Source organism: Arachis duranensis, chromosome 8, assembly GCF_000817695.3.
Source record: "Arachis duranensis cultivar V14167 chromosome 8, aradu.V14167.gnm2.J7QH, whole genome shotgun sequence".
Taxonomy (NCBI): domain Eukaryota; kingdom Viridiplantae; phylum Streptophyta; class Magnoliopsida; order Fabales; family Fabaceae; genus Arachis; species Arachis duranensis.
Window position 1 is genome coordinate 26,206,319 of NC_029779.3, and position 27,515 is coordinate 26,233,833.

Here is a 27,515-nt window from a genome sequence, read left to right on the forward strand (position 1 = left end):
AAAACTAAAATTATATTATTTTATAGATTTGAGCATAAAATTTGATTATTTATATTTATATTCTATTAATATTTGGAGAAATCCATGCAAATTATGTTTACAAAATTTAAAAACTAAATTGAAGTTAACATATAAATTTAAAATTTGACTAAAAAAACGTAATGTAAGAAAAAAAACCATATATTTTTTATAGTAATTCTTTTGATAAAAGGTGGGGACAAAATATTATGAAATGAACTCTAATTAAAATGAAAAGTTTAAAGTTTGAAATTAGTCTTCCAAACAATTAAACGAATAAGGTCAAAATAATCCAAATAAAGAAAATTGGAATATGGTCACTCATCACTATGGTGCAAAATTTCAACCTAACTTCCCATTATAACCGCATTCAACTTCGCCTTTTAGCCATAACAAACTTCACTCATGAGAATCACAAGCAACAAAACATAAAAAAAAAAAGATAAATTAAAGAAAAATAAAAATATTAAAACAATTTCCTAATTTTCATTTTTGTGTGATCCGAACTATTCTGAACTTTCAAGTTTTTTTCCACACATTAATCATCTTTGTAAGCAAGAAACAATCTCAAAGAAAGGTAAATCAAACCTTGAAAATAAAGTAATAATTAATAAAACAAATCAAATGCACCCTTATTCCAATCAACGTAATAATGGATCAAAAAGCAGCATCACTCCTTGGTTGATCTTAACTACCATCTTACTCTACATTCTATATTCTTCCAACCTTCTCCTCTTTAACAACAATGACCAACAGGATTGCCCTCCCATCACCACCACCACCGCCACCACCACCAGACTTGACGACACTGCAACACAACAAATTCTCCAAATTAGTACAGACAACAACACATCTATGACCACATCAACCGAAGAAGAAGTAGCAAGCATAGACAATGAGAATAAAGAAACAACAACACAACAAAAAACTTCGAACGACGATAAAACGGAAGACGAAGAAGACGAAAAAGAAACGATTATATCGTCAGAAGAAGAAGTGGAAAATAACTATCCTGTGGTGGTTCGGTTAACCCCGGAACAAACGGCACAAACAACCGAAACAGAATTGAAGCACATTGTTTTCGGGATTGCCGCATCATCAAACTTGTGGGAACAAAGAAAAGAATACATCAAGGTATGGTGGAGACCAAAAGAAACCAGAGGCGTTGTTTGGTTGGATCAGAAAGTAACAACAACAAAAAACGAAGGATTACCGGAGATTAGAATATCCTCGGACACGTCGAATTTCAAGTACACGAACAACCAGGGACAGAGATCTGCGTTGAGGATATCCAGGGTGGTTACGGAGACACTGAAGCTTGGGATGAAGGACGTGAGGTGGTTCGTGATGGGTGACGATGACACGGTTTTCATAGTTGACAACGTTGTTAGGATGCTTCAGAAGTATGATCATCGACACTTCTATTACGTTGGCAGCACTTCCGAGAGCCATATTCAGAACATGCATTTCTCATATGCCATGGCTTATGGCGGTGGTGGCTTTGCTATAAGCTACCCTTTGGCGGTGGAGCTCGCTAAGATTCAAGATCGTTGCATTCAACGCTACCCTGCTTTGTATGGAAGCGATGATCGGATTCATGCTTGCATGGCTGAGCTTGGTGTCCCTCTCACTAAGGAATTTGGCTTCCACCAGGTTTGTAAAAGTTTGATTATCTAATAACTAATTGATTATATTTAATCATGATTATGATGTGTTGGTTGTGCAGTATGATGTGTATGGAAACCTATTAGGTCTATTAGGGGCTCACCCAGTGGCGCCACTAATTTCAATTCACCACCTTGATGTGGTGGAACCAATATTCCCAAGGATGAGCAGAGCAGAAGCAATGAGACACCTAATGGAATCTGTGCGTGAGGATTCAGCCAGCATAATGCAACAATCAATCTGCTATGACAAGACCAGATATTGGTCAATCTCAGTTTCTTGGGGCTATGTGGTTCAGATAATAAGGGGAATGTTGCCACCTAGAGAGCTTGAAATGCCTTCAAGAACCTTTCTAAATTGGTATAAGAGAGCTGACTACACTGCATATGCATTCAACACAAGGCCTGTGTTCAAACATCCATGTCAAAAGCCATTTGTTTACTATATGTCTAGAACTTACTTTGATTCATCAAGGAAACGAGTTATTGGTGTTTATAATCTTGATACCGCTGCTAAACCTCCTTACTGCCGATGGAGAATGCCTTCTCCAGAAATAATCACTTCCATTGTAGTTACAAAATCTCCTGATCCTCTAAGATGGAAAAAGGTATTCATACTTTTTTTTGGAGACATCTTATGTGTTCATTCACATGCATAAATCTTTGAAATGGATTTCATTTTTATTATTTTTGTTGATAAACCACACATACTTGTTATGATTTGCAGTCACCAAGGAGAGATTGTTGTAAAGTTCTACCATCGCGTAAGCCCTCAACTCTGTACATATGGGTGGCAAATTGCCGGGAAGGTGAAGTTATTGAGATGCAGTAGAATGTGACAGCGTACATATATTGTTCCAATCATATGTTTTTACCATTTTTGATCCTAAATATGTTTCAAGACACACAAGGAATGATGAATAAATTAAATGAGTCCTCCTAAAGGTGGAAATTGAGCTTCCAATGATATTAACAATTTCCAGCCTCTAGTAGTTTTTGCACCAGAAAAGCCACACAGGAGAGAAATTTGAGATGCTTCTTTTTTGTTCTTTTCATCTTTTTCGTCTATGTAAACTATCCAAGGATATCATCAGTTGTGTAGTTTGTCTTGAAATGTAATGTAGTTTGTCTTCAAGTGAATATTAGAGTTTTCTTCATCAAAGTGATCGGAGGACACTGAATATTACAGTTTTCACTTGCCATCAATCCATAGTTCATTTTTTATATATATATAAAAGTAGTTATTTTTTGTTGCCACCAAATTGTATCAAATCTTTAGCAATTTCAGATATTATTCGTTTTTAGGGATGGAAGCAAGTTAACTCAACTCATAAACCAGCTCGACCTCAATTTAAACTCATCATATCTTGTATTTTACACACACATAGACATATATTATTTTTATATATAATTATGACAAAGGATATAAATTATAACTGATAGAGATATAAGTTTTTTTTATTTATATAAAATTATAAATTATGTTCATGATATTTGAACTTACTAGATGAGCTTAAACATGAGCTTAAACTTTACAAAAATATACTCAATTATTAATGAGTCAAAGTGTGAATCAAATTCAATTTTCATGAGCTGGATTTAAACTTAAACTTAGCTTGACTCACTTCCAGCCATACTCGTCGTATTTTGAATTTTATTTCACGTGTTCAAGCCTCGAAAGAACAATCAATCATTATAAAATTTCTAACATTGTCGTTCTCGAAATTCAGAGCAATGTAACTAACAAAGGTGATAACAACATATTTTAATCACAAAGAAAGAGTAATAAGTGTACAAGCAAAATCAATTGTAAAATCTTATATACATAATCAACAGCTACAAGTCACAATCATAGATGTATATACATATATATGTTAATTAATTAAAACAGAAAAAAGTAATAATATACAAACAGCACTATTTTATACCAAAAAGAAAGAAAAAAAAACAAGAACAGAAGTATCTTGAAAATCATCAGTCATCTTGGTTGTCGTTAATTTCTGGTGTTACTTGTCGGAAGGGTAGCCACTCAGAACCAGCGGGGTTGTGAGTATGGAACTAAGAGGACGATCAGGAGCAAAAAAATCGTAGTAGTAGCTGCGTTCTCCACAGTCTTTTCGCTCTTTGTGGCGGCCAGAGCAGCGCCGCCACTATGCTCTTGAATATTCTAATCTTGACTCGGCTCCTTTTCGGTAGTAACATATGTGTGTCTCTGACGGTGGTGGTTATTCGTTTAGCATCTGCATTGGCCATTGAAAAAAAAAACAGAAGAATTGAACAGGAAAAATGAACAAATGGTGGTTGGAGAAGGTGGAATCTCAAAAAGACAAAAAGAATAAGAATGAAGAGCAAAAAGAAAAACAAACCTTTTGTTTTGGTTGTGAATTGTAACAAGAGTGAGAGTTGTGTTATAAAGGGATCAAAGAGTTACTTTGCTATTCAAGTTTCTCCTTTGAATTTTATTTCACGTAGTTATGGAAATGTAACTAATGTTTGAAGACTTTTCACACTCCTAAAATAAAAAATGTTTGGTAACCAAAGAAAATCAGCCAAAATCAGCCATAACTTGCCTTATTTAGCATTCATTAATTGTTGCGACAATTAATGAATACTAAATAAGACAAGTTCTGACCGTTTTTTTTTTATCTACCTAGCATTACCCCCTTAAATAAACGTTAATTTGTCAAATTATTTATGGTAAAATCACGTTGTACAGACAGAGTCATAAATTCAAGGATTATTATTTTTCTAACAAAAGAAACCAACTCGTATGCAATAACTGAAATAAACTTTCCTTTGTTTTGGTGATCATATTATATACATTGATCTTTAACATAATATATTACTTTATAGATTGGAAATAAATATGCACTATAAAAAGATGGGAACTCATTATTCATATAACATATTCAATTATTCATATTCAGTTTTCCACTTGAATAGTGAATTTAGTTTCCATCTTGGCACTCTGGAGCAGAACATCGGCATGGAAATTTGAGTTTGGAAGAACACAGAAAACATTCTGTTCAAACTGCAAACACATGCACTGGAGTCTGAAGGTGGTAGCAGATGTTTAACAAAGATGAAGATCATAAAGTCACTTATTGTTGCAGAGGATAAAGCAACCATTTGCATTTGCATTAAGAGAAACAGAGCTCACATTTACACCGAGATGGTGAAGGAGGAGGGACTAAAAGGAAGAAACAAAGGCTTGAGAGTTTTGAAGATGCACCACCCGTTATCTTTCCTATAAAACAAAATTGATAACCAGGCACGTCACAGCATGGTTTTGTGTTCAGAAAAATGAGCTCCATTTTGCTAACCTCCAGAACTTCATATCTCAGAACCATTTCTAACAGAACATTCGGGGTCATCACTCCTTTCTGTCTCAGAACCGGTGCTTGCGACACACCATTGGTCATCCATTTTCTGATTTGGAGATGGACTTTTTGAGACTGAATAAGTGTGAGGATCGTATTTCTGCGAAGCAAGGAAGTCTAGAGCTGTAACCACATCGGCCGTGTTAGGCCGCATATTAGGCTGTTCTTGTAGACACATCGCGGCAATGGCAAGAGCTTGGTACAGGCCTCTCACTGGATATTTACCTTCAAGCAATGGATCAACCATCTCTGCGAATCTTTTCCGGTCTTTGAATAAAGGCCTTGCCTGCAGAACAAATATATGGCTTGTAAGGTAATGTTTTAGGATGGAAAAAAATGTTTTTTGACAACTTAGTTAACTCATTAATTTGGCAATAAACCAGCAACTTTTCAAATTAGAATTTTTTCTCTTCATTATCATCAATTCACTGATTGAAACAACACATAAAGATCAATGCTGACAAAGGAGCTCAAAAGAAAATGTTGGGGATTATATCAAGTGCTATTTACCACTCAATATTAAACATGCATAATGAGACTGAAAGCTTGAGTTAATCAAGACTATGAGCATAACATCTGAACCAACTTTGTGAAACAACATTACAATTTTGAGCATTAATGAGATATAAGATTTTTCATTAGTTTCTAATTGGAGTTTCCTTTGTGTTTGTTGAAGGGAATTCTGGCATGAAACTCAGCTAGACAAATTTTTAACAAGGACAATCACTATAAAAGATGGGATATAAAATCAACAAACAGATGCAGCTTAAAATAGTAAAGGTTAATAGGTAAAAGAGCATTGACATACCCATGCAACTAGATTTTCTTCCTTTTCAGGTCTTCTATGGTCGATGACTTTCCTTCCTGTGATGAGCTCCAAAAGAACAACACCAAAGCTGTAAATATCAGACTTGAATGTCAACTGACCCGTCATTGCATAATCTGGAGCACAATAACCATATGTGCCCATAACCCTCGTCGAAACATGAGACTTATCACCACTTGGGCCTACTTTCGCTAAGCCGAAATCAGACAATTTGGCATGATATTTCTCATCTAGCAAAATGTTAGAGCATTTCAGATCACGGTAAATGACAGGAGGCTTCATTTTATCATGCAAATACTCCAACCCCTTCGCTGCACCGGCCGCGATTTTCATCCTTGTATTCCAACTTATCGGTCTTTTTCCCGGTGGAAGATCTAAGGGAGCAAGCAACACAAAAATATTAAGACAAGCATCACATTATTCTACTCCAAATGAATCAAAGTTATTAGGATGTGAGTATGTACCATGTAAATGGTGCTCCAAAGATCCCAATGGCATGTACTCATAAACCAATAGCCTCTGATCTCCCTCGGCGCAAAACCCAATCGACTTGACAAGATTAGGATGATCTACCAAACTCAAAGTCAAAACTTCTATAACAAATTCCCTAATTCCTTGAAGGCCATGAGGGTCAAGTTGCTTTATAGCTACAACCTACATCCATAACAAACAAACCTCAACCTCAACACATGACAATAGCTGAATTAGAATGATGCATCAACATTAATTTATTTGAGGTACTTGTTTGTTTCTTGACAAACCTGGTTTATGCTCTCCAAGTGGCCCTTGTAAACCTTGCCAAAACCTCCTTCACCAAGAAAACAATCAGGCCTGAAATTCCCTGTTGCAGCTGCAAGCTCATCAAAAGTAAAGGTCATCGCTTTGTTGACGTTGCTGGGGTTTCCATTGTTATCTCTCAAATTCAACTTCTTCACGTCCAAAGAAAGTTGATTTTCATCATCATTGGAATTGCCTTCTCTTTTAACATTCGCTTTCACATTCAAACCAACTCTGCCCTTATTCCTCTCTGCACAACAATCAAACCAAAGCAAAACATAATAAGGGACACAAAAAGACACAAAAGGACAAAGCCCCTATTCGGATTATGGATTGGACCATTCCATTTCCATCCATGCAAACAAAAGAAGAAACAGACAAAAAGAAAAGGAATATGAAAAAGTTTAAGCCTTTAGAAATATCTAACGCATCCATGTTCAAAATTCACCATCCTACATAATTTCCAGACACAAACAAAGACAACACAATCAAATTCACAAGTACCATCGTCTTCGGATATGCCACTGCCACAAAATTGGAAAAATTTTCCTGGAAACATGTCTGAGAGAGGAACAAAAACATGACTTTATGAATTAGGACACAAATGGGAGGTGAGATTGAACAGGATCATATGAAACCTGAAAGTATATTTTATTTTAGCAAAATGCATGTGATTTGATTAGAAACAATGAAATAGTAAAAATATTTACCCTCAAAGGCATTATTTTTATTATTGTTGCTGTGTTTGGGGCTATTATTGCTATGAGAGACCCCAAACACAAGCACAAACACAAACAGAATCGAGAGTTTAGATGACTCCGGAAAAAAGTGTCACAGGCTGTGTGTGTAAGAGAGAGAGAGAGAGAGAGAGAGAGATGTGGTGTTTTTTTTAGCTGGGGTTTAATTTCAATATATATTTCTGGGTTTATACGCGGTGTACGTGAATTGCAAAAGATATGTTGTGTGGAGCCAATTAGAGGAAGCCACGTGGAAGGAGAGAGGTCCTTTTCATCATGGGATTTCATATCTTTTACACCTCAATGTGAATGAATTAAACTAGTCTTTTACTACGAGTCTTGTATGTCGTTATTTTTATATAAAATTAATAATTAAATTTTATAAAATTATTATTTAATAATTTTTATAATTTAGAAATATGCAAAAGAACTGTAATTTGCTTTTATTTAAAAGCCATGATATTATGATATATTATGTAACGAAATAAAATTGGCAACAATGAATGTGAATTGTGATAGTCAAACATTTTTTTTTTGTTTCTTTTTAGGTGCTGGAAAGCAAAGCTTCCTTTAACAGTATATTGTATATAATATAGTGAACAATTATATATTTGTATAAAATATAAAAATATTATATATATCCCAGAATTCAGTCAGTATGTATTGTTCTATTTATTTCGATGTGTATTTTATATAAAAATATTATTACAACATATTGAAATTTGTTAGACAAAGAATAATCCGGTCAACTTGTGAAAGGAAAAATAATCCACCTGAGTTATGAGGTATGAACTATGAAGTGTGAAGAGCAAACCTACGCGTATTGCACTTATGGTTTTGTTCTTTTATCACTGTGCATTCCAACTAATGGTTATCTACACGTTACGGCTAATAATTTCATTTTTAAGATAACTTTAATTTGATCCCAGCTATGGTTACTACTATGCTGGATATATATATTACTGCTCCTGTTTAAAATTTGAAACAAAATTTTTATTACAAATGCTCTATTTTATTGTAGTGTTACTATTCAAAAGTTATTATATACAGGTTCCTTTTCTTTTTTTTTTTTGCAGATAATTATTCAGATAGTAATACCCATAATTGTATATTAACAGAAACCTACAATAATATAATATAATATCACATTATTTTTGTTCTATTATATATAATGGCTGGAGATGAAAAGAGATCTGGTTCATAAAAAAAAAAAGTAAGTGTCTATCATTTAGACCAATCTTATATTCATTTATACAAATTTAATCATTAAAATGATATATTATTACTATATATGTTAGTGTCTATTTATTACAACACACTAATATAAGGTAAAGAATTTAATAATATAATGTAGTGGTGTTTATTTTTTTCCACAGAAAAAAGACATATTAGGAATATAGTAGGTGGTTGGATGAATAATGTGGCGACCATCTTGTTTGATATCAGAATATGATTTAATGATAGAAGGCATTTAAGGTGATAATTAGTTAATTACAACCATACTCATACATATACGCGCATGTCACTAAACTAAAACTTAAAGTATATGTCTTAATAAGATTAGATTGATTGATATTACATGTTAAGTTTAGCAAACAAATCCAAAGGAAAAAAAAAGAAAAAGGTAAATGATGTCATCGCTTTGAAGAGAGCATAAAAGTTTTCTTTTCGAAAAAGACACATCAATTGAATATTTGGACGTTAATGTAAAGATTATAAACACGTCATTGACATGGCACATGCCTATCCACTATATATAAGAAGAAATATTCCTGAGTAATGAGTATGGATAGTTTTATCTGCACCTACTCTTCAACCTAGTTGGTTTATTTATTCATTATTACTTTAAGAAAATAATATTGTTTTAATTTTAAGTTAAATGATATATATACTGACACTACTAGTGCATGCTGCTTTTTTTTTTAGCAATGCTAGAGGTCAGCAATTTTTGTGATTGTTAGCCATCAACTAGCCATCAATGATGATTTGATGGTGTGAGATTAGTGTGAAATTTTATCCAATGGCTCACCTTCCTTTGCTGGTTACATGCTGACTAAAATTCAACAAAACTATTGGTCTCCTAGACTTTTCCTTCTTTTTTTCTTTTTTTTTTTAATTTTTATTGCTTAGTAGTTAATTTGTTGGGTGGGAGCAACATTGCTCATTTTCTTGCTGAATGAGCAGATTCTCCACTATCATTTGAAAGGTAGAGCCGTACAATATTGAGAAGGAGGGTTAGTAGGTAAAAAGAATAATAATATGTGCATGTGCACCACCATGAACGGTGTGGAGTATTTGATGACCTAATTCTATAGGGTCCCAAAGTGGAACTATTATGTCATATTGGATACGATTCATCATATACTATTCAACTTAACACTAAATTATATTTATGTTCATGTTGGAGCTCCGATCCTCCTACTCGCATTATTCATGGATTCCAACAATTCACGCTCTTCATTTTTTTTTTCTCCTTCTGTTTTCCTAATATATTTACCTTAAGAAAAGTTCTTAGAACATAGAGAAAAAGTATGTCTTCCTTCTCATCATCAATTGGTCACTACAAAAATACTTAAAAAAAATGAAAAGATAAAAAAGATAAATAAGTATTTATAATTAAATATGGAATAAGAAGTTTGTACTCTATAAAAAGGATAAAATCTTTAAATAATATTAGAAAGATAAAAAAAACGTTAGAACTGATCTTATTTAATATTCATTCATTATTGTTGGAATTAAACGTTAAATAAAAAAGTTGTGACTATTTTTAGTTTTTTTTTTTTTTACTAAACATTCTTAAAATCTTTATTGCATCAATCGGAGTTTTGACATACAGAGCTTCTTTTGCAAAAAAGAAAAACAAATTAAATAACTTTTAACTTTTTCTTCATCTAATAAATAATAAGTCCTTAAGACAAGAAAATATAAGATAAATCTATTATCAAACACTTAAAATATTTTTAAAGATTTTAATGAATTTTTAATACATGTGAATTTTGCCTCCAAAAGTGACATGCATGTATCTTTGGAAGGAGAAAGTAGAACAATTACGCGGAAACAAGCATACAGATTGGTGGCAGGTAGGAGAATGTATTATTAATTAATTAATTAATTAATTAATTAATGTATGACATCTGCCACTAAGCTGTAAGGAACTAAAATTAGGATGATGAGTAGCGAGGCAGGTTGGTACATGAAATCAAGTAATATGGATGCGCTCGCCGCTCTGTCTTTAAAGTAGGTCCCCCACCATGCAAGCTTAGCTTCTTGCTTGCTTTCAACCAAGCTAGCTAGCTAATTGGTGCCCATACAACAACTACAAGTAGCTCTATCCAATTTGGGTTAGTTGAATGGTCATTTCACTCTCTTTTAATTTTAAATAAGTGTCGAAAATTTAAATTTTATTTTATGTATATATAACAATTTATTAATTAACAATAAATTTTTAAATAAAACTCTTCAAATCTATCATAAATTAATTTTTGACTACCTATTAAACTGAGAGATATCTACAGTAGCATTTGTTTTAAAATACTGAGACAGAGATTGAAAAATTGAGACTCAATATCATGTTTGTTAGTTCAGAGACTGATACTAAAATTTATGTCTCTATCTCCGAAATTTCAGTATTTCAGTACCTCCAAAAAGTGGGGACACAGGAGACTAAAATTTTTAGAGATAGAGACTGAAACTTTAACAACATTTTATACCTAAAATACCTTTATTTCAATTATTTAATTCTAATTTTACCCTTTGTACAAATTAAATTAAAATTTCATTCTTGTTTCAATTTCTGCCTCCCACTTTATACCAAACAGAATATTGAGATTTCTTTCGATCTCTATCTTTTAGTTTCTGTCTCTCAGTTTCAGTCTTTCCGTCTCTGCTTTATTTCTTGAAGTAGATCTAACTAAAGAAAATGTATAAATACGATAATATTAAAAAGATAAAAAATAATAATTTATCTTATTTAATATTTATTAATTATTATAATAATTAATAAATATTAAATAAAATAAATTTTAATTATTTTTTATTATCAAATATTTTTGGTGTTGATGGATGTTGCTTACTTGCTTCCAACCAGCAGCGCCAATAATTAGTTTCAATTGCGGTGTCTAGATCATTAATTATTATTTATTATTATTGTTGCAACCAGGAGTTCGCAGCATGTTCACGGCCGAAACACAATCCCAGCTAATAATTAATCTGTAGGAGAACAATATTCAACAACCAATTAAAAATAATTAGTGTTTCGATTGATGTTTCCTACGTTGTTCCATCGCAATTTGTTGGCATGCAACCATTTATATTAGTGGATACGACATGGCTTTTTGTTAGTGTGTTAGGAACTTAGGATTGTGTATATATCAAAGCATAAAAAATACTAATTGTCATGGTTGTTGTCACTATTATTAGTAGCCTAAATTCCTAATTAAGTATGGAAACATAGAGCATAAAAAATATAAGTAAATAACTCTTAATTAATTATTGTAATTAATAATTTTATATTTTTTTAAAAAATAAAATATAAATAATCACTAATTAATAATAATTAATTAATATAAAATATAATTTAAAAATATTTATGACTAGACACCATTAATTACCTAACGGTTTGAAAGCATAATCATGGACAAAAATATTCCATAGTATCTGATATGCACTATTTTATGTAGAAATAAATAATCTTTTGAGGCAAAAACACAAAATAGTAAAGTCCATAATATAAGGGTGGTTTGAACTTTGAACAAGCAAGTGATTCCACATGTACAGTAGTAGTAATGACCACGTCATAAAGAGGGATAACAACATGACGGTAATAACTCTACTCTATCTACTATACTGCTAGGCATGCACGCATGCAATGAAGGAGACGTGAAAGAGTAACACCTTCACGGATCCATTTAAGTTCACACTTTAATAATTCACAACCATAACTGCCTACCATTTATCTAGATCCCTTCATCGCCTTAAAGTTTCAATTATATTTTTAATTCCACGAAGTAAAAGCCTTGTATGTCTAGTATAATCAAGACACCTGGGAGCTTCTTCTAGAAGGCACGTTTACGTTACGTGGTTTAATTGTCCGATAATACAAAACACAAGCAGCCAGAAGCACTGGTATACTACTAATACTAGTCTATGAACCCCCTCAAATAATAACCACTAGTGAATTCTCCCGTGCCATGCACGGGTATGCCACCAAAAAATGAAATTATGTTGCATATGATATAGAAATATACACAACGTTGTTAATTTGAGCTCAAAATACTTAGAATACATCACTGGTTGATACATTTGAAAAATGCTAAAGAGAGTATATATTGCATTGACATCATCATGTAATATTTTGGAATACTTCTCTATACACAACATTCATTGTCGAATTTGTCGACGATGATCCAGTATTCTGAATTAGCACTCGCAAGCCACTCTTTGACGTTACTCTTGATAATGCAACGTATAGTTGACCATGCGTAAATACCAGTCTTGGTAAATACAATCCAACTGTGCTTAAAGTCTGTCCCTGAGATTTGTTAATGGTCATAGCGAATGAAATAATGATCGGAAACTGTCTCCATTGGAATCTAAATGGCAAAGCCTGGCTATTGGGAATCATATTCATACGCGGTATCAGGACGACTTGGCCTATTTTGCCTCCTGTTAGCGTAATGCATTCAATTACTTGGTTACCTAATCTCCTTACCTGTAATCTTGTTCCGTTACATAATCCGTTTGACTGGTCAATGTTACGTAGTAGCATGACCGGAAGACCCACTTTCAGAGTCAACTCATGGGGCGGAAAACCAGAGCAATTAATTGCATTAAGGACATCTGGTGTAAGCGTATCCAATTCAGATTCCATGTTTCCTTCTTTGAGACACAAAGTATCTGAGCTTAAATAAGTTTTCGCATCAGCATCCACACGTTGCATTATAAATGAGTTTACATCGTTGACAACTTCTAGCGTTGGGGCCAAAATTGAACGATCTTTGAAGAATGATGTGTTGTTGATATTAACCAACAGGTCGGGATAAACAAAGTCAACCAATTGGTCAAAATCTTGAATTATAATTTCATCGGGAATTACCACAATAGACTCACCATCAGTGGAATCTCCAGCAATACCATCACGTATGTCTAGCAACCATGAAGCAAACTGAGAAACATCACTAAGTGACGTATAAGTTGCTCTAACAGTTAAACGCATGTTAATTGTTAGCCTCAATACATTACAATGTTCCCATAGGTAAGATGAGCTTATGGTAGCTTGGACAATATCTTGGCGAGATCCCATTGGAATTACAGGTAGAATTTGCCTGAAGTCACCACCTAAAACTACAACCTTTCCTCCAAATGGTAGTTCTGAATTATAGTTAGGCTCAAACCTAACAATGTCCCTTAGGCATCTGTCGAGAGCTTCATAGCACAGCTTATTCAACATTGGTGCCTCATCCCATATAATAAGTTTTGCTCTGCAAACCAGCTTAGACAATGAGGTGCCTTGCTTAATGCAACAAATCGAGTCCTCGTTCAAGTCCAAGGGTATCTTAAACCTTGAATGTGCAGTGCGTCCATTTGAAAGCAACAAAGAAGCAATACCGCTAGATGCCACATTCAGAACAATTTTCTCTTTGCTCCTTATAGCTGCTGAGAGAGTGTTGTAGAGAAATGTCTTACCGGTTCCACCATACCCATAGACGAAAAAAAAACACCTTGATTTCCATTTACTGCATTGATAATCACATCGAATGCTTTCCTTTGATCTACATTCATGTTTGTTAAGTTCGTATCCAACTGATTGCGCAGACCATCAACGTCAAAGTTTAGTTCATCCATGATTAACCGATCATCTAACCCTTCAATACTGCCAAAGCTTGGAAAAAGCATCCCATCAAACTCTCTGAGTGATTTGCCGTTAGCCTGTAGTTTTTCCTCTATCTTTGAAAGTGTCAGATTCATTATCTGATCTTCGGATAGTTGCAGGTCTATCAAGGATACACAACGACGCACATATTAATTAGACATAAATTACTTGAATTTAATATAAATTAGCACCACGAACAAAGATGTAACAATTCAACTTACCTACAGACTGCATGGATTTTCTCTGAAAATAAAGAATGTCTTCAAACAAAACATCGTAACATTGTTGCCACACATTTTCAGGTCTACCCATATTGTTTGACAATAAGAGCACCACAAAAAGGTCACGGATGTAGTTTGCAGAAGCCCAATTACCTGCTTCTAAGATGGCATCAACAAATTCTTTGTCATCTTGCAGAAGGCCCAATGCGTAACATGCTTCCTTGAATGTGCTGTACACAACGCCTGCAACTGTACGTATGTCAACAAAACTTACACAACCCTTTTGAATGTTGAGCAAAAGTCTTAAGTAATAATCTTCACCACTTCCTCGTGGAACATGAGTAAGTCTGCCGATTGAGAATCCTTGTTTCCTTGGCATCCACAAAGAAATGTCTTCCTTCCAGATGAACTTATTTGGAAACTGGCTATATGTAAGAGTACGACCAAATGGAAACAACCTATTTGCAAGCATCCATGCTAGCATCTTTGTAGGCTTGCCATCAACCCTGTCAATGACGTCAACTATGTTTTCATAGTCTCTAAAAACCACCGGATGTTCGTCTGGCAAGTGAAAAGGTAATCTAATGACTGAAGGTTCTTTTTGTTGTATGTCGTATCCAAATATTCTCCAAACAGCTTCGCAGGCTGATATGTACCTACAATTGTAATAATTTCTGATATCATCAATAACCTTTTCAAGTTGCCCTTCTTCGTTGCTCTGATAGAAAGAAGCAGTGACACGATCATTTCCTTTGTGAACATACTTAAAAAGATATTTTATTGCCGATGTTTGACATGTATACTCAACGTTGATGTGGCAACAGTACTTTAGCAACAACGATCGGTTGTACGGGACAATGTATGAATTATCGGGAACTATGTTTTTCTTCATGATTGTTCTGCCATTGTCTCTTCTTCTATACTTGGGAAATCCTGCCTCATCAATTACAGTCCTTGATCTAAATTGTTTTGAAAAAAACTTAGAGCAACGACCGTTGGACATGCACGGGCTGGCATTGTTATGCCTGCCACATGGACCATGGACCATGAACTTCTCAACTGCTGCATATAGCTTAGGCCTGCTATGCTTGTCAGGGATCTCTACTGATATATGCTTGTCTATATCCTCAGGTGTTTTTGGTTTAAATAGAGGATTCATGAACAACAGTATATGAGCGTGCGGTAAACCACGCTTCTGGAATTCAACTGTGCACACGTCTGCAAATAAGGCGACTAATTAAAAAAAATGAGGCGACATGTAATCAAACATAACATTATCTATACTTACAGCCAGATATTTTGCCAAAGAACTTTCCTTCCTTGAAGTCTGCAATCAATTGACTCAGCTTGATATTAAAAATCCTTGAAACTATGTCAGGCCGATCTTCTGCTTTGAATCCGGTATCTTTCAAAAGACGCTTAATCTCATCCCACTCAGGGTTGCATGTTATGGTGATAAAGTAACTTGGGTAACCTGCATACTTGCAAATTGCAAAGGCATCTTTACAGTTATTAAACATGTATCTAGGTCCTCCAGTGAAGCTGCTAGGAAGGATTATCCTCTGCCCAGTTAACACAGCATTCGCCTCTCCCCGAACCAAAGAATCATGTAGTGCATTATACTTGTCAACCCTTAGTTTTGGTTGATTGTGCCTAATAAAGCTAAGTCGTTCTGCCTCGATCATAGTATATGCATCAACTGAGAATTGCTGAAATAATCTCCTTGATTGTAAAAGTATTGGTAATTCATTGCATCGCATTTGTATTCGGTATGAAAAAAGTTCCCTCATGCTGATAGTCTTCCTTTTCTTATTAGCATCAAGTCCATAACGAACGGATGTCTGGATGCCAACCCTAAAACCATCTTTTCCGTAAGGGAATAATAAAGGATATTGAAGAGCCAAGTACAACGGATGTAGAACATCAATCCTTTGCAACTTGTTTGACATGAATTGTACTATAATATCCCTCTCAAGAATTGAGTCGTCAATGTCCCCTACAACTAAAATTGCAACCTCAGATACAGTTGGTAAGTTATATACTCTTCCATCCTTATCCCGCTTTCTGATTAGCTTCAATTTGATTTTTGGGTTTGAACCCTCTGCAAATCTATCTCTGGCAAACCGAAAGGTCTTTGCAAGAGGATTGTGCACATCTAACATCTCTTTAAGATCAGTCACAATCTGATAGTCAACAATATTTGATGCTTCCATAGAGCTGAAATTAGAACAAACATGTTGTACAATGTGTTAGACGCAAAGATAAACAATTATAGTGCATTTTAAGTTGTGTGGATAATAAATTATTTTAGATCTAGATTTATAACAATAAACAGGAATTACCTCACGGAAGTTACCCGGTTTTGCACTTCATTCTCAGTGTCATGTATATACAGTTGAGCAAACCTTGGCCTATTATTGTCAGAAGGAATGGTAGTTTTAACCACTCAAAGAAAAAGTTGGCGGTGCTAACCCATTATTGATAGCATGATTGACTTTTTCAGCCATTGATGTAAATGAAAACATCGAGTTAAATTTTCTTATATTTTTTTGGAAGTACCTTGCTCTGTCGTTATTCATACTATGTAGGTCCTGTAGTGTTTGTGGTACCATTTTTAGTATTGGAAGTTCTACTTTACCATCCATGCAACATAGTCCAAATTTTGGTATAGTATTTCTCCTACTTTTTGATAGTTTCTCGCCTTCCCACATTGATGCATTGCAGTACAAACAACGGTGCACTGGATCACCTGCATCCCAAGCATCTGAAATTTGAAATGGCATGTCACATGATGATGAATTCCACATCTGAGTTTCATGTTTCAATATAAGTGAACTATACGCTAATAATATCTGCATGAATAGTAACTATATCGTCAAACCTTCTTCGTGAAAAGCTACCACATTGTGCACCAAGTGTTGATGGTCTTGATCTGTTGAAAAAATTTTTCAATGGGACAAAAATATATGAAAATACATTTTATTGAACATTGATATATTTATATTATAGGAACCACAAAAAATATCTATAATTTGAAACTAAAATATCTATAATTATTTATTCATTTAGCTTGGTAAGGGTATCTTGTGGCCACCATGCTAACCTTTTGTTGACGAAATATAAGGGTAAAATACAATTTAAAGGACTTATTAGTTGGAGGTCCTACCTTGATCCTCCATCATTAAATAATTAGTATTTTGGGTACAATCTATTATAGCTGAGGCCTCAGGGACTCCATAAGGAAGGTGTGCCTCCTGTGATAGTGATACATTTTGCACATTCCCTGCAAGTTTAATACTTAATTATTATGATCCATCCGCTGTTTGGTACATGATCCCTACAGTAGAAAATTCTTAAGGAAAGAGCATGTTGCGAAAAGGCTAACCGTGAATATGATGATGGAGTTCAGTGGAGCGCTTGTAGGTATGCTTTGCATTAGATTTTTCACATACATGCCTCCTTACATGGTTGGTTGCATTTTGACTTGCGCTGATGCAAATATAGAAACGGGAATGCAATAGAAAGGTTTCATTAGTGCCATAACGAATTTCAGATAACCTATAAGTAATGCATATACCTCGGATAATAAAGAAAATTGAGTCATTGTGCCCACCATTGGATCCAGTTATTAGTCCCAATGTCAACTTCAATGGGTGGTCTATTGTTGGTATTATAGCTCTTGGGAAGATTTTCCATACAACCATTTGAGCGATCGGGATATATTTTCTGAATCGTTCCAACGCTGGAATCATAAGCTTGGTGGCTACTTTGGTGAACTGCAAAGTTAATGGTCAGAATTTTATTCTCATAGAACACTTGATGGACCAAATTTGCTCGTTGAACCAATTAAACAGGCTATGAAAGTGCGTAATACCGTTAGACATGTCTGCAAGAGGAGTACGCCTTGGGTGGGAAAAGGTGGGGCAGTGTTTTTCTATAGATGCAGTAACGTCATTTCTAGTCCCATGCAGTTGAGGATGGTCAACCGAATTTGTTAATGAGGATAGATCGATTGACGTGTCCGAATGCCGTGATGAAGACGATTCGCGCATAAGCACGGCTGAGTTTCTCTTAAGGAGAAGTATTGGTGTCCTGCTTGAACCTAAAACATTTAAATCACACGTTGGAAACAATAAAAATGAGAACCTTAATGAACATAGTTAAGGAATCAATTTAGCCTAACTATAGAGAAGCAAGATACAAACCCATCGTTGTATCTTGTTCAAGTGAATGTTGTTGTCTTTGTATTCTCTGGTCGTGCAATATTAAGCTCCTCCTTAACCTGGCTAATTTGGGACTCAGTATATATTCATTATAATCCATCGTACACTACAGCACCAAATATATGTAAATCTTTGAATAAAAGACTCAAGGTTTGAACGACGACAATGTTTAGTACATATAGCTTCAAACAAAGTAAAATTAAATGTGTGGAAGAATAGCAAGGTCCATGTGAAGCAGCATGCTTGGAATAAATAAAGAATGGCACAGATTAAGGAGATAAATGAGTATGAAATCTAGGTGGAAATCTAGAGTGCATCATGTAAAGTTGATGCTGTTACTTAACAGAAGGTCAATTTGCATGGGTTGATCATTTTATCATATTCTATTTTTCTATTTGTATGCTATTTTGAAAATCCACTTACAATGCTACATGTTGAAGATATATATATGTGTGTACATTATTATGTATAGCGTGACTCATATATGCTTTTCTTTATATTTATATTCATATGTAGACATATGTTGAGATATCTATGTTATCAATTTCCTTATATTTATCAAAAAATCTCTAATTGTAGCATGGTTTTTAATCCCTTTTTATGGGTCACGGTCTTTGTTATTGGGCTTATGCCCATGGCAGACTCATATTAAAAATGAGTATGTTGACCTATCATGTAATCCTATAATATGATTACAATTCTTATTGCTAAAAAAAAGAACAAAAATTTGATGAACACAAAATTACATTCTTGGATTGAATTCTAGCAAAGAAAGAAAAAAAAATTGTAGTATTTGGATTATAATAAACCATAAATTGATAAGTACTTGATCAAAAAATTTGAAATGACATTTAAATGTTTTTAATTAATTTTATAGGTTATTAAAATTAGAATCTTTCCAGTTTAATATGTCTATAGTTTAAATTTTCTATTTCATATACTTATTATCACTTAAAGCTGGAGTATTTTTTATTTTTTATTTATTATAATTATTGTTATTATTATTATTATTCTTATTATTATTATTATTCATAATAATTTAAAAAAAATTTAAAAAGCAATACTCGCGTGAATTATAAATGACAAATGGTAGGAACTTGTTATGAGTTAATGTGCACTTAACACATGTAATGTCATTTATTGAATTTATTACAATTCTTAACGCTACAATAAAAGTACAAAAATTTGTTAAATACAAAATTACATTTGAATTCTAACAAATCATAAATTGATAAGCAGATTATTTAAATTACATTTAAAAGGTTTTAATGAATTTTATAGTCTATTAAAATTAGAATCTTTACATTTACTTATTATTATTATTATTATTATTATTGTTTAAAAATAATGTAAAAATCAATGCTCGCTTGAATCGTAAATGATAAATGCTCTGATCTTGTTATGAGTTAATGTGCACTTAGCACATGTAGTGTCATCTATTGAATTTATATTATATACATCATATGCAATGCATGTGTTTGTCTTTTTTGTATCACGATAGATGATGTAATGCATCATCAAGAGAAGTAAATACAAAGAACAAATATTAGAAACAGAAACGATTGATGCAATTAGCATTTTCAATCTAAAAATATTGCTTGTTCCTTTACATTGAAAGGCACATAAACTTGATACATAATAACTACATCACATGGAGCCAGAACATGATCATGAAAAGTAACTACATGAACCACCTCATATTTCTCATTTCATCTAATTCTTGATTGTTGATATTGTGCCGGTCCAACTATATGAGAACATCTACCAATAATGGTTCAAAGAGTGACTCAACCCAAAAGGAAATCATAGGTGATATAGGTATAAGACCAAAAGGGGTAATAACTAACCAAAACTTGGTACATACTGCATCAACATTTCCAGATTTCAACATACATGAAAGATTCATTCAAGGGACATGCAGTGAATCTCAAAACACTGCCAATTCTTAATAAGTTATTCCTTACAAAACCTCTCTAGCCTGTATTAAGATCCACTTCGATGAATACAGGTGTCATCTTCCAGCGGAGTCCCATGTGGTATTGAAACCCGCCGTAATCTAGATGGAAAGGCATGCGTTGCAAAATTAGCAGGAACATTCTGAACAAACACAAAGCCAAATGTTAGCATAGCTATGTCAAATAATATAATCATCTAGAACTTGAGTGATTTTATATATTTAATCGGCGTAGAATGTAATTACCAAGTAAGAGCACTGAATGTCGTGATTGGTTAACTCGCGTACAAAAGAATAATAAGGTGCGTTGATGATGAATTTGTCCGGAAAGTATAAGCCGAATGGTCCAGCATTGAAGCCAGGAAAATCAAAAGGACATCCATGGCAATCCACTAACTGTCCAACTGGATCAGATGGCATGAATTTATGAAATTTAGCAGGCACGGTAGTGAGAGCTCTGCTCAGATCAGTGGGTTTGTCAATGTGGTGATCGAGATGGTTGTTATTTCCCATACTTGGTTCTTGCATACTGACGTCCTCTTCATCAACGGGTGGGATAACATTCAGATCAATATGTAAATTCTTTGAAATTAGCTTGTATTTTGGAATCTCTAAAGCAACATCATGAGCTTTAGTATTGCTTGTCCTTTTAAAGAAAGTTTTTCCTTTAATAGGCACTGCATGCTCACCGTAACGGTCCTTGTTGTTCGTCTGCTTGTTGGTCACTTTAGCAGAGTTCTTCTTCTTCTTCTTGTTCACTTTGTACGATCCATAGTGGAATCGCTCAATCTCATCAAATAAAGGGTCAATTTGAATAACCTGTTTGCCCTTATGTGAGAAATTGTCATCTAAACGACCCTTCATATAGTGGTACAGAATTGGGAGGCTTGCCATCTTATCATCCCTAACCTTAATAACATAAAAAATGTCCCTGAAAAGGTAGCGGAGCTTGATGGTTCCCCCTTGTTTGAGGCCATAAAGTTGAACTAAGAAGTGTAAGCCTTCCATAATATAGGCAGTGTTGTATCCCTTAGCTATCCTAAGGGTAATTTGATTCCGATTGGTGTCTACAACTCGCATCTTGTCGTCCAAGAAATGGTTGTATTTCGTATAGAATAGGCTAGGGATAGAATGCCTTTTCTACGGCAAATGAAGATAGATGAAGATTGATTAATAAAAAATTGAAAAGAATGGCACGATGTGTCGCATTAGTGTCAGCAGCTAAGTCTCAGGCAAGTTTTAAAAAATAATAGATGCATTGACTACATAAAAAAAATTTCAACAATAATAGATGCATTTCATACCGCAAAAGGATCAACTGTGAGGTAAAAGACACGACATTCTTCATCAATGTCAGAGGCTTTGTGATCGTTGCTTACTGTAGGAACTAAAAAGAACTTTCTTCAGTAATGAATCGAACCTAGAGAAGTAAATGAGGTACTTTCATACATGTGTTTTGGGAGAGTTAAAGTAGTATATGGAAGGAGTAGAAAATACTTTGCTTCATACTGAATAGCATCTCTATGAATTAATAGAGAGACCCCACCGTAATATAGAATGGCAACAGGAATGAGAAAAAGGTGTATTGAGTGCAATATATATTTAGTTATCCTTAGCTATTTATGTAGTTATTATACTTTTTATAAGTGATTTACAGATGATGAGAGATATTTCAAATTAGGTAATCTGGATAAGGTATTCCTACTTATTTTATCTGCTAATTAAGTAATTAAGTAATAAGTAATAAGGGAATTTAGGTTGTTTAAAAAATTATTATAGGGACATGTGGCCAAAATAGGGATAGATAGTTTTAGATATCATCATTAGTCTACTCTATTGATAAGTTGTCACTACTCAAACTGTGAAGTATGGGCAACTCTATAAAAGTCAACTTGGAATTTGTGCCAGAATGACCATCCCTAAGGCCTTAGTAATGACTCAATCCTAATTTAGCGGTTGAGTGTTCAAGCTGCGTCTGAACATGATCTTATAAAGGATTGATTTTGTAAATGAAGTGTGTTACTGTGGTTACGAAGCTGATGTTAGAGCAGGTGATGGGTGTAGTCGAAGACAAATCATGACAACTGGTTGACAACCTGCTAAGAGGTATCAAGCGGCGGGTTCTGAATTATAATAAAAAATAATGGATTATGATAGAGTAAAGGCTTGCAAACTCTCATTGGTTTCATGGTTTGAGTAAATACATTATATCAAAATAACTATGATGGGAATGAATAGAGCCCCACGAAGCCACTTAATCAATCTTGTGTTACGATTAGGTTCATAGACTACAATGCCATTATTAATTAACATTTTGCCGCACAATTATTTTAAGCAGATTATCTATTATGTACTATACTTTGGGTTCAAATTTTTTCAATGGGTTTGATCTCATATAGTAATTGGGAGGACCCACACGGTGTATGTAGAGAAGTGTATTTTAATATATATGAATCATTGGTTAACTACTCTGCATATGAATGGATTTCCTCTTGGGCTATAAGTTATTAACTAACACTCCTTGCAAGGGCATCTGATAATTCCTTATGCAATTGTGACCACAGCTTTTAATTAAAAGAACTTAAGCCGTTGATCCATTGTAATGATTCACTGTTATTATTATAAGGAGAATCAAACAAAGGATCCTCTTTTTATTTCTCATCCACATGATAAGCATAACAACGGTAAGTTGCAGTCTTCGAATATGGAAGCAGATATAAAATTTAGACTGTTTATAGGGCGAAACACTGTCGACTCATTTGCATATTTGTTCCATAATAAGTGTGAATTGTCACAGATTGAGCCGGATTGGAAATTTTTGTATACAAAGTAGTTATTTATGCAGCAAAACATTCATTCCATAGATCAGCAACGTTGAATTAGTTAGCCTTTAAGGAAAAGCCGACATTTATGTTGGAACAATGAAGTAAATAAAGTTCAACATGACTTGGATATTAGATTAGATGGAATTAAACACGTGTGCACAACCAAGAACATGAACCAAAAAAAACTTGCATTCTAATGAAACAAAGTACTGAAATCATAGCTTGGCTATAACATTGGCTCTGGAATTAAATATAAATGACGAAATTAAAACTAACTAAAATAGATGACTACTCACTGGCTGAAACCCAAACTAATGTTACCATTTTTCACATCTTAAGGATCTTTACATGCATCGTCGTCTCGTCATTTGAAAAAACGGAAAACTGCAAAACAGTACCAGATTTAAACCCATTGTATTTAGCAAATAGCTTCCAACCACGTGTAAAATACAACCCAGCTTTATTTTTTTTGCTCCACCTCAACCCCATGCGGTAGCAAGAGCCATTGTCCATAATCACCTTGACATGGTTGTGTTTGCTAGGAAATGCACTCTCAGCAAATCTAAGGGGAATGATCTTACAATTGAGGACCACGGAAAATCGAAAAAATTTAAACAACTTGTTAGGAATTGTTGGATGAGGTATAGTAATGCACGAAAGTAAAAAAGTTTAGGATGATTACCATGGAACTGTTGTTAACTTGGTTGGAAGTCAGAAGCTTGAGGCAGTGATAAACATGAGGTCCTTGAATGTTTGAGTCGGGGCCACCAGTGGTTAACGGTGTAGTGTATTGGTTCGGTTCGGTTTTTTCGGGGAGGTGAGTTTGTACTTTAGTAATGGAACAAACATGATTGATGGTACCATTGCAGTATGGGAATGCCTGTTGGGAAACTTGGGCTAGATCCTGGCCAAATTTGTTGCATTTGTTAAGCATGGTATGTGACGCGCTCGCAGCGGAGCGGTCTAGGTCTTTCTAAAGAAAAGTCTTAGACAGCGGAAAAGTACTAAGGAAACCATCCTGTCCCTGGAAGCCTGTGAGCTGAAGATCTTTCTTATAGGCAGTTCTCACCTCGGAGGTGTTCCCGTTAGAAGCAGGGGGAGGTATTGTGGCAATGGGATTATGTAGAGTTTGTTGTACAAAGCTATTTTGCAAATTAACTTCTAGAACTAGCATATCTGCATTGTTCGAATGAACCAAATCTGAAGGAGTCGAAACTCGTGGCATTTGTTGGGCAGAAAGGTGATTGGATGGTGGCTTATTTCTGTGCAAAACATTAGAAGCTGGATATGAGAAATCTTTTTGCATCATGAAGCTGTCCTTCACCTTCATAACAACAAATATGTCCTCCCCGACGTACAGTAACTTCATCCAGCCACCATGGCCGAGTCCATAACATGTGACCAAACTATGAAATCCATGGAGTATGTAGCCAGTAGAAAACCCTCTGCTCAATGATAGCTCAATTTGATTGTCATTCATGTCTATTACAATCATCCTATCTCGAAGAAGTTCCCTAAACTTCCTATAAAATAGGGAGGGTAACTCATGTGTAACCTGAAAATATAGATTAACATAATTATAAGTATCTTGTTTTTCAAAAAACGAAGAGAAAATATATATGAATATTTTGGAAGCTATTTATGGCTCAAGGGGTGAATAAATAAGACTTACAGCTTGGGGATCGACATGAAGATAAAATATACGATCCTCATCAAAGTCCGCAGGAATGAGCCTACTCTCCTCCATGGTTTGTAATAGTGGAGGTAGAAATATGTATGGAAGTGTTGTGATAGCTTATGACTATTCTACTGGCCCTTACAAAGTAACCAGCAATGTCTGTCCATGCTAAAAAAAAAATGCAGGTCTGATGTTTGAATAGGATAGTTGTAAATATATATTAACTTTCCAAAGAAGAAGACAGGTACATGAAGTCACTTTACATATTTTATCTTGGAATAGTGTGAACAGATGTACATAAAGCACCGCTTATAGGAAGGAGAGATCATGCACAAAGGACAGCTGTGCTCTGATGGGGTAAGGTAAGAAATATTCAATAGGGATATAGGGAAGTAATGATTTCAAATAGATCAAATAACCAAATAAATCAAATAAAGGAGGTGCCACACATCATGCCCTGAAGCCAGTCGTAAGAAAAGTAAATATGTGTAATGTTAGTAAACAATAAATGATAGCTTTTATGTTGATTTAGAAATAAAAAATTTGAAAATGAAAAAGTGTATATATAGGTATATAAGAGCTCATATCATGTCCTTAGGTCTCCCTTCTAGAGTGCTAGTTCATTTGTTGACAGGCAGAAAGTTTGTCTCATATACATGCTATATTGACTGTTACGCTAATTGGTATAAAGGAATAAACTATACAATTCTAAAGACAACCGCATAAGGAATGTATATTATAAAATGATAAAAAAAGTAACATCTTTATTGATGGATCTGAAAATGATTAAAAAATGCTTGGGCACATCTTCTAGGCAGTGAATCATTATCCAGATTATCTATCATAAGTATTAAGTTAGATACTAATTTAAATTTAGATAGTAGGATGCAATTATTAAACAAACACACTACGATTGGACAAAAGGAACCAAACATAAGAAGCAAGCGCATATCATAGATATTGCTTTTGCTCGACATACATAATAAGCATTACATGCACACAATGAATCGCATGGTTTGGTAGCATTAGACCATGCATTATTGGATGACATAGCTAAAGGGAAAAAAAACCAACATCATCACTTCACTAAAGGACACAACACGAAACCATGATTATATGCAACATTGATACTGGGAAATATACTATGGTACTTGAGCTTGATCATTCGTCCACCATATATTTTGCTTGAGAATCTATCCAGACTAATCTTGGTAGACTTTATCAACTCCGGGAATGCCATCTTCGAGCTTTCTACACTTCGATGATGATCCATTAGCAGAGTCTGGATAAAGATCAATGAGTCGCTTAGAGCATCCACCACTAATAATGTTTCTCTTGGGGATTGAGAAAGCATCATTAGAGTTGTCCACCAAAGCCACAACAGAAGGAGAACCCGTGCCCTGCATTTTTAACTAAATATCACTACTTAATGCTCAACTTAACGATTTTCACCGTTTGATAGTTACCTTTGGCGTGTCGGTGGAAGCAGTTTGCAGGGTCAATAGTTCTGAGTGTTCCAGTGCAAGGTTTTGCTGCACCAAGTCAGACGTATAAATAGGAATATCACAAAGGTTTACCATAATCAAATAAGTCATCAAATAATTCACCTGGTATATATCATGCTTTCCTAAAAATTTTGTTATAAGCGATATCTCATCAGTCATCTTCATCACAATGACCTTGCAAGGCTGGAAAGAATTTAGATCTTCCATCTTGACAGAAACCTTGAAAAGGAATTTCTTACCCCTAAAGGAATTGAGCTCTATTGGGTATTCCTCATTTACTCCACCCTGATTTTGGTTTGTAGGTTAATTAAAGAATTGTGTAACAATATTTGTAAAAGGAATAGCATGTCTTTACATATACATAACTCTGTATGCATTGATGAGCGGATAATTTGTACGCTTTTTGGCATTGTTTTTAGTATGTTTTTGGTATGATCTAGTTGATTTTTAGTATATTTTTATTAGTTTTTAGTTAAAATTCACTTTTCTGGGCTTTACTATGAGTTTGTGTGTTTTTCTGTGATTTCAAGTATTTTCTGGCTGAAATTGAGGGACTTGAGCAAAAAATCTGATTCAGAGACTAAAAAGGACTGTAGATGCTGTTGGATTCTGACCTCCCTGCACTCGAAGTGGATTTTTTGGAGCTACAGAAGCCCAATTGGCGCGCTCTCAACGGCGTTGGAAAGTAGACATCCTGGGCTTTCCAGCAATATATGATAGTCCATACTTTGCCCAAGATTTGATGGCCCAAACCGGCGTTCAAAGTCACCCTCAGGAATTCCAGCGTTAAACGCCGGAACTGGCACCAAAATGGGAGTTAAACGCCCAAACTGGCA

General features: G+C 34.4%; 5 protein-coding genes across 5 annotated transcripts in view; 1 reads left to right on the forward strand and 4 right to left on the reverse strand.

Annotated features, from left to right (window-relative positions):
• The first annotated feature begins 763 nt into the window (after positions 1-763).
• LOC107461577 (uncharacterized) lies at positions 764-2,514 on the forward strand. The gene is made up of 4 exons (XM_052253296.1): positions 764-812; positions 1,073-1,671; positions 1,745-2,290; positions 2,410-2,514. Exons 1-4 carry the CDS (start codon positions 764-766, stop codon positions 2,512-2,514), a joined length of 1,299 nt encoding a protein of 432 aa, XP_052109256.1.
• Positions 2,515-4,456: 1,942 nt separating this feature from the next.
• Positions 4,457-7,347, reverse strand: LOC107461655 (probable serine/threonine-protein kinase PBL7). Its single transcript, XM_016080200.3, has 5 exons — positions 7,170-7,347; positions 6,650-6,915; positions 6,353-6,542; positions 5,871-6,262; positions 4,457-5,348 (listed from the first exon to the last, which is right to left on the reverse strand). The coding sequence occupies exons 1-5, from the start codon at positions 7,222-7,224 to the stop codon at positions 5,016-5,018; spliced, it is 1,236 nt and encodes a 411-aa protein (XP_015935686.1). The 5' UTR covers positions 7,225-7,347; the 3' UTR covers positions 4,457-5,015.
• Positions 7,348-12,743: 5,396 nt separating this feature from the next.
• LOC107461578 (uncharacterized) lies at positions 12,744-18,378 on the reverse strand. Its single transcript, XM_016080098.2, has 10 exons — positions 18,369-18,378; positions 18,108-18,270; positions 17,880-18,052; positions 17,700-17,777; positions 17,054-17,258; positions 16,837-16,905; positions 15,783-16,711; positions 14,495-15,727; positions 14,177-14,394; positions 12,744-14,081 (listed from the first exon to the last, which is right to left on the reverse strand). Exons 1-10 carry the CDS (start codon positions 18,376-18,378, stop codon positions 12,744-12,746), a joined length of 4,416 nt encoding a protein of 1,471 aa, XP_015935584.2.
• Positions 18,379-23,563: 5,185 nt separating this feature from the next.
• LOC107461641 (uncharacterized) lies at positions 23,564-25,868 on the reverse strand. The gene is made up of 3 exons (XM_021129158.2): positions 25,169-25,868; positions 24,179-25,051; positions 23,564-24,072 (listed from the first exon to the last, which is right to left on the reverse strand). The coding sequence occupies exons 1-2, from the start codon at positions 25,241-25,243 to the stop codon at positions 24,470-24,472; spliced, it is 657 nt and encodes a 218-aa protein (XP_020984817.1). The 5' UTR covers positions 25,244-25,868; the 3' UTR covers positions 23,564-24,072; positions 24,179-24,469.
• Positions 25,869-26,108: 240 nt separating this feature from the next.
• The window catches only part of LOC107461640 (uncharacterized), a 14,497-nt gene continuing 13,090 nt past the window's right edge, over positions 26,109-27,515 (reverse strand). Inside the window, exons 10-12 of the mRNA XM_052252551.1 lie at positions 26,782-26,964; positions 26,641-26,706; positions 26,109-26,586 (exon numbers count right to left, since the gene is read on the reverse strand). The gene's annotated coding sequence lies outside the window, so the exon portion shown is untranslated. The remainder of the gene's footprint in view (positions 26,587-26,640; positions 26,707-26,781; positions 26,965-27,515) is intronic.